Here is an 11,934-nt window from a genome sequence, read left to right on the forward strand (position 1 = left end):
TTGGTAAAATTGATACCTACTTGTATTGTATATAATATATTATAATTTTAATTAAAGTATTTCAATATCTTAACTATAATTGTATTAATTATAATATTATTATCTAGGTGGAACAAATATTATTAAACCAACTGTTGAAATCAGACCTAAATACCTTAGACTCAAAGTTGGTGAACCAGCTGAATTTGTTTGTCAATCTCCTGGAGCACCTACACTAGAATGGTATAGAGGATTAGATCAACAGTTTAGCCCATCTGTAAGCTATTTATAATTATATATAAAATAAATGATATGATCACTAAATCATTGATTGAAATTAGTATTGGACTGCGGATGGTGTGTTACGTATTTCGGCAGTAAAACAATCTGATCAAGGCACTTATTTCTGTAGAGCAACAAATCAAAATGGCGAAACTGATTCACAAAGAGTCATAATTTATATTGAACGTAAAATTAAAACATTATTATTATATTTAACTGTACAAACTGATATATTTAATTTCATTTAAATAGCTTCCCAAAATGTCACAAATGGACCAAATGAATTTTTGTCACTGACAATAGATCCACCCCAATATTCAGGACCGGGTGATGTTGTACGTCTTCAATGTATTAGTTCAGATGACTCTCAGTATGCATTAAAATGGTCAAAAGCAGGAAATCAACCATTACCATATGGATCTGAACAAAATGGTGGTCTTTTGACTCTCAACCGTCTTAAACCTTCCAACTCTGGTATGTACGTCTGTTCAGCAATTTCATATAGATCTGGAGCGATTGAATCAGAAGTCGAAGTACCAAGTCAATATTGTGCAGAGAAGGTGAATATTATCAATTTATTTTTTATTTTATTTTATTAATCTATATAAAATTGAAAATAATTTTATAATTTTATTGAATGTAGAAATCCACCAAGTTTACGCATCGAACCAGATAGACAAATAGTTCCACAAGGTACCCTCGCAGAACTCAGATGTTTGTCGACTACTGATCCCAATCTTCAAGTACAATGGTTTAAAATAAATGAAAATTTAACACCAAATGTTCAGGTATGTATACAATTGTACACATTATTATGTATAGTGAAACCTCTCATAATAGACACTTCCTAATAGTGATCACTTATTTTTATTTACTTTTAATAATATGACAAACAACAGCAGAAAAACGTGCTCACACTATAAGTAGTTTAACAATAATGAAATTATTAAAAAAACTAATTTTTTGACACTAAATTGAATTGTCTTCATACATTCCTTATTTAAATTTTTTTTTTTGTCAATATTTGACCATATATAATATTCCTAATATTCCTATTATACATTAAAATAAATTTAGTAGAGAAAAATGTGGAAAATTCATTTATGATTTGCTTTTGAAGTAAATATAAGATATGAAAGTTTTAAAAAAACTTACTGAATGCTAATATGTGTATCAATTTCTATAGCTACAGCTATCAATCTTTCAATAGGTACTTACAAATTGAATTATGAACAAAATAAGAATTTGTATGAGACGAGAAACATTTCTAGACTACATGAATATATTAGTAGAAGGGTCTCAAATTTAGACAAAACCGATTAATATGATAGATTCAGATATATAATATATTAATATTAATATATAGATGGTGTACACTGTATAGTATTTTAAAAGCCATGTCAATCATATTTATTTTTTTATTTTATTTAACTACACATTTAATATTAAATGTAACTAATATATTGTAGTATTTCGTTTTGTTTATGGCAAGAATAAATAACAATTTTCTAGTGATATTTCATTTTAACTTATTAATTTATAGATAGATTAAAATAAATAAATCAATAAAAGTTATTTATTTTTGTGTAACCCCCAACGGACTTAGTCCAAGTTAAACATTGACCTGTGTTTATTTCTCATTACTAGTGAAAACAATCCTGGATTAGCTAATATTTTTTCTATTGCAGACTACAGTAGTTATTTATATGGTCATTTTTAATTGCTCTTGACCAACAAAATATACAGTATAATTTATATTATTATTTATTTTCCTATTTTATTTGATATGTCTTCTTGGTTTTTTTTAGATAAGTGGATCTTTACTACGCATACCATCGGCTCAAGTCAAAGACCGCGGTATTTATGTTTGTAAAGCTACAAATGAAGGCGGAACAGCACAAGCATCTTCTATTATTGATATTGAAAGTATGTTAATATTTATTTAAATATATTTGTATTAATAATATTATTCTATTATAATTGGTTAGGAAGAGAAGCTCCGACTATTGAATTATATCCAAGTGCTAGACAAATCGTAACTCTTGGAGGTAGTGTACTATTCCAATGTCGAGTAACTGGTGGAATTCCTACACCTATTATCAAGTGGACTAGACGGAATGGTGAAAGTTTACCTAGTCAAATGGAAGAGATTCCACCCGGAGTGATTAAGTATGAAAAAATGAAATGAAAACATCATAATATTTTATTTGAAACATAGCATCAATTTAATATTATCTCTATGTATTTTGTCTCAGAATCACTGGTATGGAAGCATCTAGTGCAGGAGAGTATGTTTGTGAAGCAAGAAACAATGCTGGCATGACATCAGCTACAGCCATTCTTGAAGTTCAATCTCTCCCTGTTATTAAGTTAAGACCTTCTGGTATTGTAACTGTACTACCAGGAAAACAAGTTAAACTTCATTGCCATGCCACTGGAAACCCAACACCTACCGTGACATGGACTAAGCTAACACAGGGTTATCCTTCTTACCAGTAAGATTGATTTGATTTAATGATTTATTGAATCTTGTTTTAATTGAAATTGTATATTTCCAGGGAATCTCGCAGTAATACGGAGTCTTCCGATATAGTTGAATATGTTATAGATAGTGCTCAACCATCAGATACTGGAACTTATTCTTGTGTAGCACAAAATTCTGCCGGGCCTGTGGAAGACCGAATACAATTAATTGTGTCTGATGACGTGAACGAAATATCTGGTGGAGAAAATGAAGGACAAATAAATACAAATGAAGAGGATAATAAACCATCAGGACCGTTTAGAGGTGATATAGCCGGAAATGACGAAAATGGAGGTGTCATTTCTAATACAAAACCCGAAGATGAATTAGTAAATTTGGTAGGATCTAGAGCAGTTCTCACTTGCAATGCTGGTAAATTTAAAATGTTCAAATACATCTATGATTTATTCCCATCATAGTTATTATACGGTTTTTATATTTCAATTTATCTCACTTATTTATAGATGCAACTGCAATTAGAGATCGCATTAAATTAACATGGTTGAGAGGTAACCAACTATCATTATCAGAAGAACATGATATTATCGATAATATGCTAATTCTAAGAAATGTTCAGAAATCGGATCAAGGACTGTACAACTGTATAGGTATCGAATCCGACGGAACTGTTGTGTTCAGACGATCCATTACATTAAGAGTAGTTGGTAAGTTTATGTTTGAAATAAAATATTATCGTTTAAAAGTTATTTAAATTTATTTGAGAATAATATAATATTTTGTAATTATTAACACGCTGTCAGAAAAAAATCAACTTTGTACTGTTGGAGGTAAAAAATAATAATATTTTAACAATTTTCGACATAACTATTAAATACCTATAGTATAATATAATATTATAATAATATGAACAATAATAAAATAAACTTGTATATTTTAGAACCTCCAAGAATTGTATTGAACCCAACACGCCAAGTAGTTAAACGAGGTGACAACGCTCAAATTATGTGCACCGCAGATGGAGATCAACCTATTACAATTACTTGGTCAAAATTGTCGAGTCGTTCGTTACCACCTACTGTACAAACGAGTGGAGGATTTTTAAGAGTAATATTTTTATATACCTATATATATTTATTTTAATTCATATTTATACTTGATTTATTAATGTGTAGTTCAATGGTATCACCGAACAAGACACTGGTAGATACTTATGTAAAGCTGCTAACAATATTGGCGAAGCTGAATCTGTTGCTGAAGTCATAGTGAACGGTAAGACTTTAGTAAATATAATTGTGAAAGAATAAACAAAGCATTGAGTGTTTAAGTCCTATAGAATACACATTTATTAACGGATTAATTTTGGATTATACAATATAGTTAATGAATTGCCTATACTATTTAGATAACTCGCGAGATCGTCCTGCTCCGATCATTAGAGCTATTGATCACAATCAAGAAGTATTTGAAGGTGGAAACACTAATCTTCGGTGTGTGCTACCCAGATCAAGTGAAGTGAGTAGTACTATCAATTGTAATAACTTATCATAAATAGATCATTGCACTCATCGATATATAACACTTTCAATAGCAATACACCGTGAAATGGAGTCGTACCCGATCACCACTTCCAAATGACAGTCAATTACGTGGGGATGTACTAAGCTTAAGAAACTTACGTTTAAATGACACTGACCGTTACTTATGTAAAGTCGATAGTCCGTACGGCTCAACTACTGACTACATAGATCTCCGTGTTCTCCGTAAGTAAAAAATTGAATTTAAATAATAGTATTGGTATCGTTATTATTATTTCATATTATTCTTAGACCTTTTTTAAGTCATCGTAGTTTTTTTTTTAATAATGGATATCTTATAATATAAAACATTAAAACGCATATTTGTACATTTTTTAATTATTTTTTTTTTTGGTTATGTAGTATGATTAGGTGGTGGTAATTTAAAAATATTAATGCATTATATTACATAATATATTTTCTTCTAATTCTAAAGTTTAAAATATATCTTTAATAACACAGAGAATTAACTTTACAATAAATAATATACCTATAAATAGGTACAGTAATGTAGAAATAATATATAAATGTATAACCTCATTTTTTTACTAATACCATTGGTTATAAATATAAAGTGTATTTTAATGTATATGTAATATAATAAATACACTACATATATAATATTTTATAAGCGATGCTTATACTAAGTCTGTTGGCCGAATCTTAATGCAATATGTGAACTTTCCACTTTAGGCTTTTATGCAATTTTTACAACTTGGTTTTATTAAATAATTACTCAGTTTTAAAATAATTAATAATGCGTTATATTCGTGTAAATGTTGTGGGTATATAATACGTATATGTAGTGACTGTTTATTTCTTCATTTGTCTGTAAATTACTAAAAAACATACTATTTTATAATATTCTACTCTTAATAATCTGGTATACTATGATTGTCTGTTTCAAATATTATATAGTTTTACTATGCAAAAGTATTCGTTTTCTATATACAGGATGATTCACCAATACTGCTCCCAGTGCTCCCTTTTTCTTCAATAATGCAATTATTTAAAATCTGATTTTGTGAAATTTTTAAACATGCTGCCTTAAAGACCATCTTTTAAAATTCTCGTGATTTAATTTACTACTAAAAGAGGGTATCCTGGCTGTGGAGACTTTTATTTTTCAAATAAGGACTCTCTTTACTACTGTAAATTATTTAACAGTATAATTTATCTAAAAATGTTGATGTATCAACATACAATTTCGAACAAGTATTTAAGGTTATTTAATATTGTGTCTATGTACTGAGGATGATATGTCCATGATAATGGGTTTGGAGAATATGGGGTTATGGTGATTTAAACATTTTATTGGTTATTGATGCATCTATCAACATGTATAATTTGTAAAAATGGCTCAAGTATAATAAATACTAGAACCAATATTGGCAATATTATATTAATTTTATATTTTTTATTAATCCAATTCTAAGGAATATTCCGAATATTACCCTTAGTAAAACATTTTAAAAACTGAAAAACTATTAATTTAAATTTTAAATTGGGTATAAAATTATACACTATATAATAATTTACCGTAAAAATAAGAGTTCTTATTTGAAAAAAAAAAATTTATATCACCACAGGAGTATAGGACACTTCTTAAGTAGTATAAAAATTCACATGAATTTGAATAAATGCATTACCAAAAAAAAAAAAAAATGAGGTGAACATGTTTGGTAAATTATTCTGAATAAAATTAAAATCAAATAATCACATTTTAAATATTTTTTGCGCTTTTAAATTTATTCATATTTGCTTCACACGTTTTATTCTAAAACACTTTTGCTTTATGTACATATAAGTAGAACTATAAATACAAAAACTATAGGTATTTTGTACTTTTAAAACATTTATATTTTCTTGACTGCCTATGTATTCTATATATTAATTTACTGTACTTGTATCAACTTTGTAACACGTCCTGCACAATTATTATAATTGTTTGTGTTGTCTCAGCAGGCAATACATAATTACTTTTTTTAAATTATATTACATATATAATGCACCAATTTTTGTTATAGCTAAATTTTAGTTTTAATATTATATGATTTTATTACTTCTTGCACGATTTTGTCAACTTCTATTGTGGTTTTCGCTTTTGGTGATGGTGGTTGTCTATGTTAACAAATCTTCAGCATCTTGTCTGTTTGACGAGTTCCGCTGTAACGACGGGCGATGCATTTATATTGCACAGTATTGCGATGGCAAACCTCATTGTTCCGACGGTTCGGATGAAGAAGAATCGTGTTTGGAGAAGAAAAATAGAATTGGTTTGTCCCCGTGTTTTTTTTCATAATAAACATATACACACACCTTGCTTTCTTGATTTTTAATAATTCACTAATCAATACACAGGTGCTATATTCACTTGTTCGATAAATAAATTCACATACACTAAAATGCTTATGAATAAAGTAGTTATTTTTGTTTCAATACATAAAACTCATCAAGAAAGCACTATACCTAACCTAACTGTACACAAGTCATTAATCATTATATATAGATTCGTATATTATTGCAACCTAACTCAGGTAAAATTGTAAAAGATATTTATATACATGTTATCAACTATCTCAAATTAATAATAATTGTATTTTAATATTTTAAATTATCAAACGTAACCTTTTATACATATTGTGTAAAGGTCGAAACTCTGGTCTTTATATTAAGCCCAGTCAAGGAGCGGTTTACATTGGTGACATATTAGAGCTTGAGTGTATTTGGACCTCTGACACAAGTTCTAGCGAATACAGTGAAATTACGTGGGCCAAAGTAAATGATGACATGGAAAACAATGTTGAAAATCTAGGGTCCATTATCAAGTGCGTTATTTCTGAGTGTACAAAAATCTTTTATTGATGGTTTACATTTAAAAAATCTTTAATAACATCGGATTAACTATGACAGGTTTAATGACGTGAAACCAGAGAACAGCGGAACTTACAGATGTACGAAACGAGATAAAAACAATAACATCATCACTGAAGATTACGAGTTAACTGTTACACGTAAGTTACAATTTTTTTGTATTAATTAGAAAATATCTAACTGTGTAAATATAATATAATGATGCTCTTTGGAATTGCTTTACCTATTATGATTTTCGTAAGTGTTTCACAACATTAGGTTAATTAAATATAAATTGTATTTTAATTTCATTTTTCTTTTTTATAGCAACTCCGTCTGATGCGGCTTCACCATCAGTGAGTACCAAGTACGCACCATACGGAAAATCTGTTGTAGTCGAATGTAACACCGATCTATCACTACCAGTTGAATATTCTTGGGCCAAGTTTGGACCTCAAATGGAACCTATATACGATCGCGTAAGACTTAATGTATAAAATACATTTTAAGCTTCCATTAACTTTATCGATATTTCCAGAGAAACTTAACACTGTACAACGTTACTGAAAAGAGTGCGGGACTATACTTGTGTACAGCTTCGAACGAAATGGTAAGATTGGATATTCCAACAGTGCTTGTTGTCACCGGAATCGTACCCTCATTCCGCGGTACCGACAGCTACCTAGCGTTCCCAACCCTCCTCAACACTTATTTAGAACTGAACATTGAAGTTCACTTCAAACCCGAAATGAACGATGGTACGTTAATATTGCATCATAATAATATATTCGTTCGTTATGTATTTTTATTATTATTATTTTTAAATTCGATGCTTATTGTATTATTTTTGAAGGTTTGATATTGTACAACGGTCAAAAATCTGGTGGATCAGGTGACTTTTTCTCATTCGGGCTTCGTGACGGTGTTCCTGAATTCCGTTTTGACGTCGGATCTGGGGCTGCGATCATAAAAGCCACCGAACCTGTGACGTTGAATGAATGGCACATTGCTAAGCTGGAAAGAGTTAAAAAACACGGTACTATGTACATCGATGGTCGCGGCCCGTACCGCGGAGTCAGTCCGGGAACCTTCCAAGGAATGGATTTGTCCCAACTCTTATACATTGGCGGAGTACCCGACTTTGAGTCGATACACAAAGATGCAGGATTCCAAACCGGATTCATTGGTTAGTTTACATAACGACTAAAAAGTAGACACCTGCAGTGGTGTATATCCGTTATCTCAAACTGAAAAACTTAAATTAATAAATCCTATACGAATAGTAATCAACATTCAACGTTTTAAATATTAAAATATTGTCAAATTTTTCTAATAATATAATTATTGTTGTGTAATCACCAAGTATTTAATATTGATATTAATTTCAAAAAAACTATAGAAATATTCAATACTTTTTTTTGAAGTTGAATTAAAAACTTGTTTATATAGATAATAAGTATATTATGTATTGTGCACATGCATATATTTCATTACATAATCATCATAATATAAGCTATGAACAAATTAAAAAAAAAATTTAATTTAACTTACTATGTCACTATCACAGTAGCATACCTGTAATCTGTATAGTTCACATTAATAATATATCGTTGAATACGTGGTTTTCTACAGGTTGCGTCAGCGGTTTCAAATCGGAAAGCCGTACGTATAACTTGATGAAGGATTCGGTTGACAAAGAAGGTTTAGGCACGTGTGACGTTTGTTCCAACAATCAGTGTTTGAACCAAGGTATTTGTCAAGAGGCTCAAACTAGTCAGGGGTACACGTGTATATGCCAACCTGGTTACAGTGGCGAGTATTGTGACAAAATAAGTGAAGTGTGTACGCCTGGTAAGTCTGTGGTTTTTAGCTTTAAAATAATATCTTAAATCGCTTAGCAAATTAGATTTGTTATAGTCTTATAGAACAATTTTATTTTTTTCTATTAACATTGATTCAAATTATTATAGGCATCTGTGGACTTGGTGAATGTGTGAACGGTCACGATGAAATCGAATGCAAATGTAAAATCGGTACACTTGGAAAGAGATGTGAACGTACCGTTGATATCGTAGAACCATATTTTTCTGGCAAATCTTATCTAGCATACCCTGCACCAACTTCGCAACAAAAGTATTTAAAAAAACTTTCTTACCTAAATAATAATTGAATGATTTATATATCTCGTTCTCTAAAAATTCGATGAATGTTTTAATATTATTGTTTTCGTCCATTTCAGACTTACAATATCCTTGAAAATAAATCCGGCGTCTTTGACAGACGGCGTGATTCTTTACGCCGCTCAAAACCATCAAGGAATCGGCCAATTTATGTCAGTGACGTTGAAGAACAGACAGGTGGAATTCCGTTACACCGTAGCCGGTATGCTATAAGTTTATAACTTTCTGGGCTAGGGACTTAATGAATTTCGCAAAGTTAATTTAAGGAACCTGATCTAATAAAAATGTATTTTGTAATTCAAAATTTAAAACATTAATACATATTTGGGTTTTGTTATTAATAAAAATAATATTGTAAAACTATGCCCTAAATATTTTTAATTTTTTTAGCGCATATCTCTCGAATCGTAGTTATTTTATATGTAGTATTATAACTGTTATTAAAATGACATTTTATGATTTTTTAATTTAATTTAGGTATGACGTCCATGTTGCGAAGCAGACAAAACTTGGAAATTGGCGAGTGGACCACGATAACCGTTAGCCGTAACACGGAAACACAGGAATGCAAATTGTCAGTCAACAAAGAAACGCCAATCAGGTCCATTGAAAACGGTAACATGCATGCATTGGAATTGAAAACTCACTTGTTTGTGGGTGGTTACGATTCGTACAAGGTGAAAATCGCCAAATCCGTAGAAGTCGAGACCAATTTCAAAGGATGCATAAAAATGGTAACGTTTATGTCCACGGATATCTGATTTTTATAATTATGTGCATCGATAAATAATTGTAACTACTGAGAGAGTAAAATATAATCATTAATTATATATTACTATTGCGTCCAAACTCGACACTCGCTACTTGGCCATACATTATACATTTTTATTTTCATAATATAGATAAATAACGTCAAAACTTTTTTCATTTCTATTATGATAAATTGTTATTATACTGTATACACACGAGTTAAGTTACTCTCGAGTTAATAAGTTTAAAGTCAGATAGATTATAATTTATTAACATACATACCACACTAATTTTTTTCATACAAATAATAATAAATATACATTCTTTTTAAAAATTAAATGTAAATAGATCCAAAACTACTTTCAAATAATGAATAAGACTGGTCAAATAAATTTAATTATAATTTTATATACTTCCTATTAGACAATACAATAAATAATTTGATTTACAATTTAAATGAATTACAGTTATTTTGGATATTTGCTTAATTATTATTTGGTCTGTTTATCAACAGTGAATTTTAACTGTCACTACAATAATAACATAACAATTAATACAAGTTTTGCCTGGAACGCAATAAGTATCTTATTTAAAAATAATAAATATAACAAATAATATTGGATAATATCTTATTGATAGTTTTAACAAGACGCGTGTAACAATATATAATAGGCAGCCGAATGATAATATTGAACATTATACATTTAAATACACTCCGGATCTTTTTAATACATCCAGTGAACATAAACTTTGACCAAATAGTCAATTAATAAACAATATGTCCGTTTTAGCTCAAAGTATCAGGAATGGACTTGGACATGATAGGTTCTATCGTGGATTCTGCGAACACGGAAGACTGCGTAGCTGCACGTGGAGACGCTTGTTCATATAACCACTGTAAAAATTATGCAAACTGTCACACTACGCCCAAACATTACGAATACGAATGTGAATGTGAAAATGGATTCAGGTAAATCAATTGTTATAGATTTAGATTATTATTATGATTTTATCGATCGATATACTGAAATGAGACATCTATATTTATATGTATAGTGGCCCGAAGTGCGACATCGAAGCGAAGTTGTGTTTAACATTGAAACCGTGTCACAACAATGGCAGTATGCACTGATATAGATTCTAACTCGTATAGGTGTGACTGCCCGCTTGGATATTCGGGTCCGACGTGCGACGACAGTGCGTATTGATTATAATAGATACATTTTGATTTTTGTATTTTTGACACAGCATTTTTTCGCAGAGGTGATATTAGACATTACTGCGAATTTCAGCGGTAATAGTTATCTGCAGTTAGAAAACAGTCTACTGGACCGAAACAAGAGAGAACATTCCATATCGATGACGTTCACGACAGATTCGGCTAACGGTCTGTTATACTGGCAAGGTCAAGAGCCCAACAATGACGGCGTAGTCGACAATTACATCGCCGTCTCGAGTGAGAAAATAATTTTTAATTAAAAATAAATCACTATGTAATCGGTTTAAGAGATTTTATGAATGTCTTATCAAATTAAATATAATTTCCATTAATGAATCGTATCTCGTTTTATAGTCGTCAACGGCTACGTGGAACTTAGTCATAGATTCAAAGGCAGATCGACACCAGCGATCCGAGCCACGGACCATCACGTCAACAACAACGAACCTCATGTGATATTGATTCGCGGAAACGGAGCTGAATGGTCTCTGGAGCTGGACAGGCTAACCACAGAATACGGCAAAGAAAGGGACGCAGATATACAACAACTCTTGGAATCTACAGATTTGATATATATCGGTAAGTCTTTATAGTGCTTATTTATTACTTATA

The 11,934-nt window shown here is 30.4% G+C and overlaps 1 protein-coding gene across 1 annotated transcript in view; it reads left to right on the plus strand.

The window, feature by feature from the left end:
• LOC113552457 (basement membrane-specific heparan sulfate proteoglycan core protein) overlaps positions 1-11,507 on the plus strand; it is a 146,749-nt gene extending 135,242 nt beyond the window's left edge. Inside the window, exons 45-71 of the mRNA XM_026955336.1 lie at positions 108-256; positions 321-447; positions 514-821; positions 905-915; positions 974-1,049; positions 2,070-2,187; positions 2,250-2,430; positions 2,517-2,756; positions 2,820-3,157; positions 3,250-3,450; positions 3,684-3,850; positions 3,919-4,015; positions 4,149-4,258; positions 4,335-4,506; positions 6,462-6,596; positions 6,971-7,148; positions 7,234-7,334; positions 7,501-7,652; positions 7,712-7,931; positions 8,027-8,359; positions 8,806-9,024; positions 9,144-9,306; positions 9,413-9,555; positions 9,831-10,087; positions 10,895-11,073; positions 11,160-11,300; positions 11,365-11,507. Coding sequence (XP_026811137.1) covers positions 108-256; positions 321-447; positions 514-821; positions 905-915; positions 974-1,049; positions 2,070-2,187; positions 2,250-2,430; positions 2,517-2,756; positions 2,820-3,157; positions 3,250-3,450; positions 3,684-3,850; positions 3,919-4,015; positions 4,149-4,258; positions 4,335-4,506; positions 6,462-6,596; positions 6,971-7,148; positions 7,234-7,334; positions 7,501-7,652; positions 7,712-7,931; positions 8,027-8,359; positions 8,806-9,024; positions 9,144-9,306; positions 9,413-9,555; positions 9,831-10,087; positions 10,895-11,073; positions 11,160-11,235 — 4,451 coding nt within the window. The 3' untranslated portion in view covers positions 11,236-11,300; positions 11,365-11,507. The remainder of the gene's footprint in view (positions 1-107; positions 257-320; positions 448-513; positions 822-904; positions 916-973; positions 1,050-2,069; positions 2,188-2,249; positions 2,431-2,516; positions 2,757-2,819; positions 3,158-3,249; positions 3,451-3,683; positions 3,851-3,918; positions 4,016-4,148; positions 4,259-4,334; positions 4,507-6,461; positions 6,597-6,970; positions 7,149-7,233; positions 7,335-7,500; positions 7,653-7,711; positions 7,932-8,026; positions 8,360-8,805; positions 9,025-9,143; positions 9,307-9,412; positions 9,556-9,830; positions 10,088-10,894; positions 11,074-11,159; positions 11,301-11,364) is intronic.
• Positions 11,508-11,934: the final 427 nt, after the last annotated feature.

Source organism: Rhopalosiphum maidis, chromosome 2 (assembly GCF_003676215.2).
Source record: "Rhopalosiphum maidis isolate BTI-1 chromosome 2, ASM367621v3, whole genome shotgun sequence".
NCBI classification, from domain to species: Eukaryota; Metazoa; Arthropoda; class Insecta; order Hemiptera; family Aphididae; genus Rhopalosiphum; species Rhopalosiphum maidis.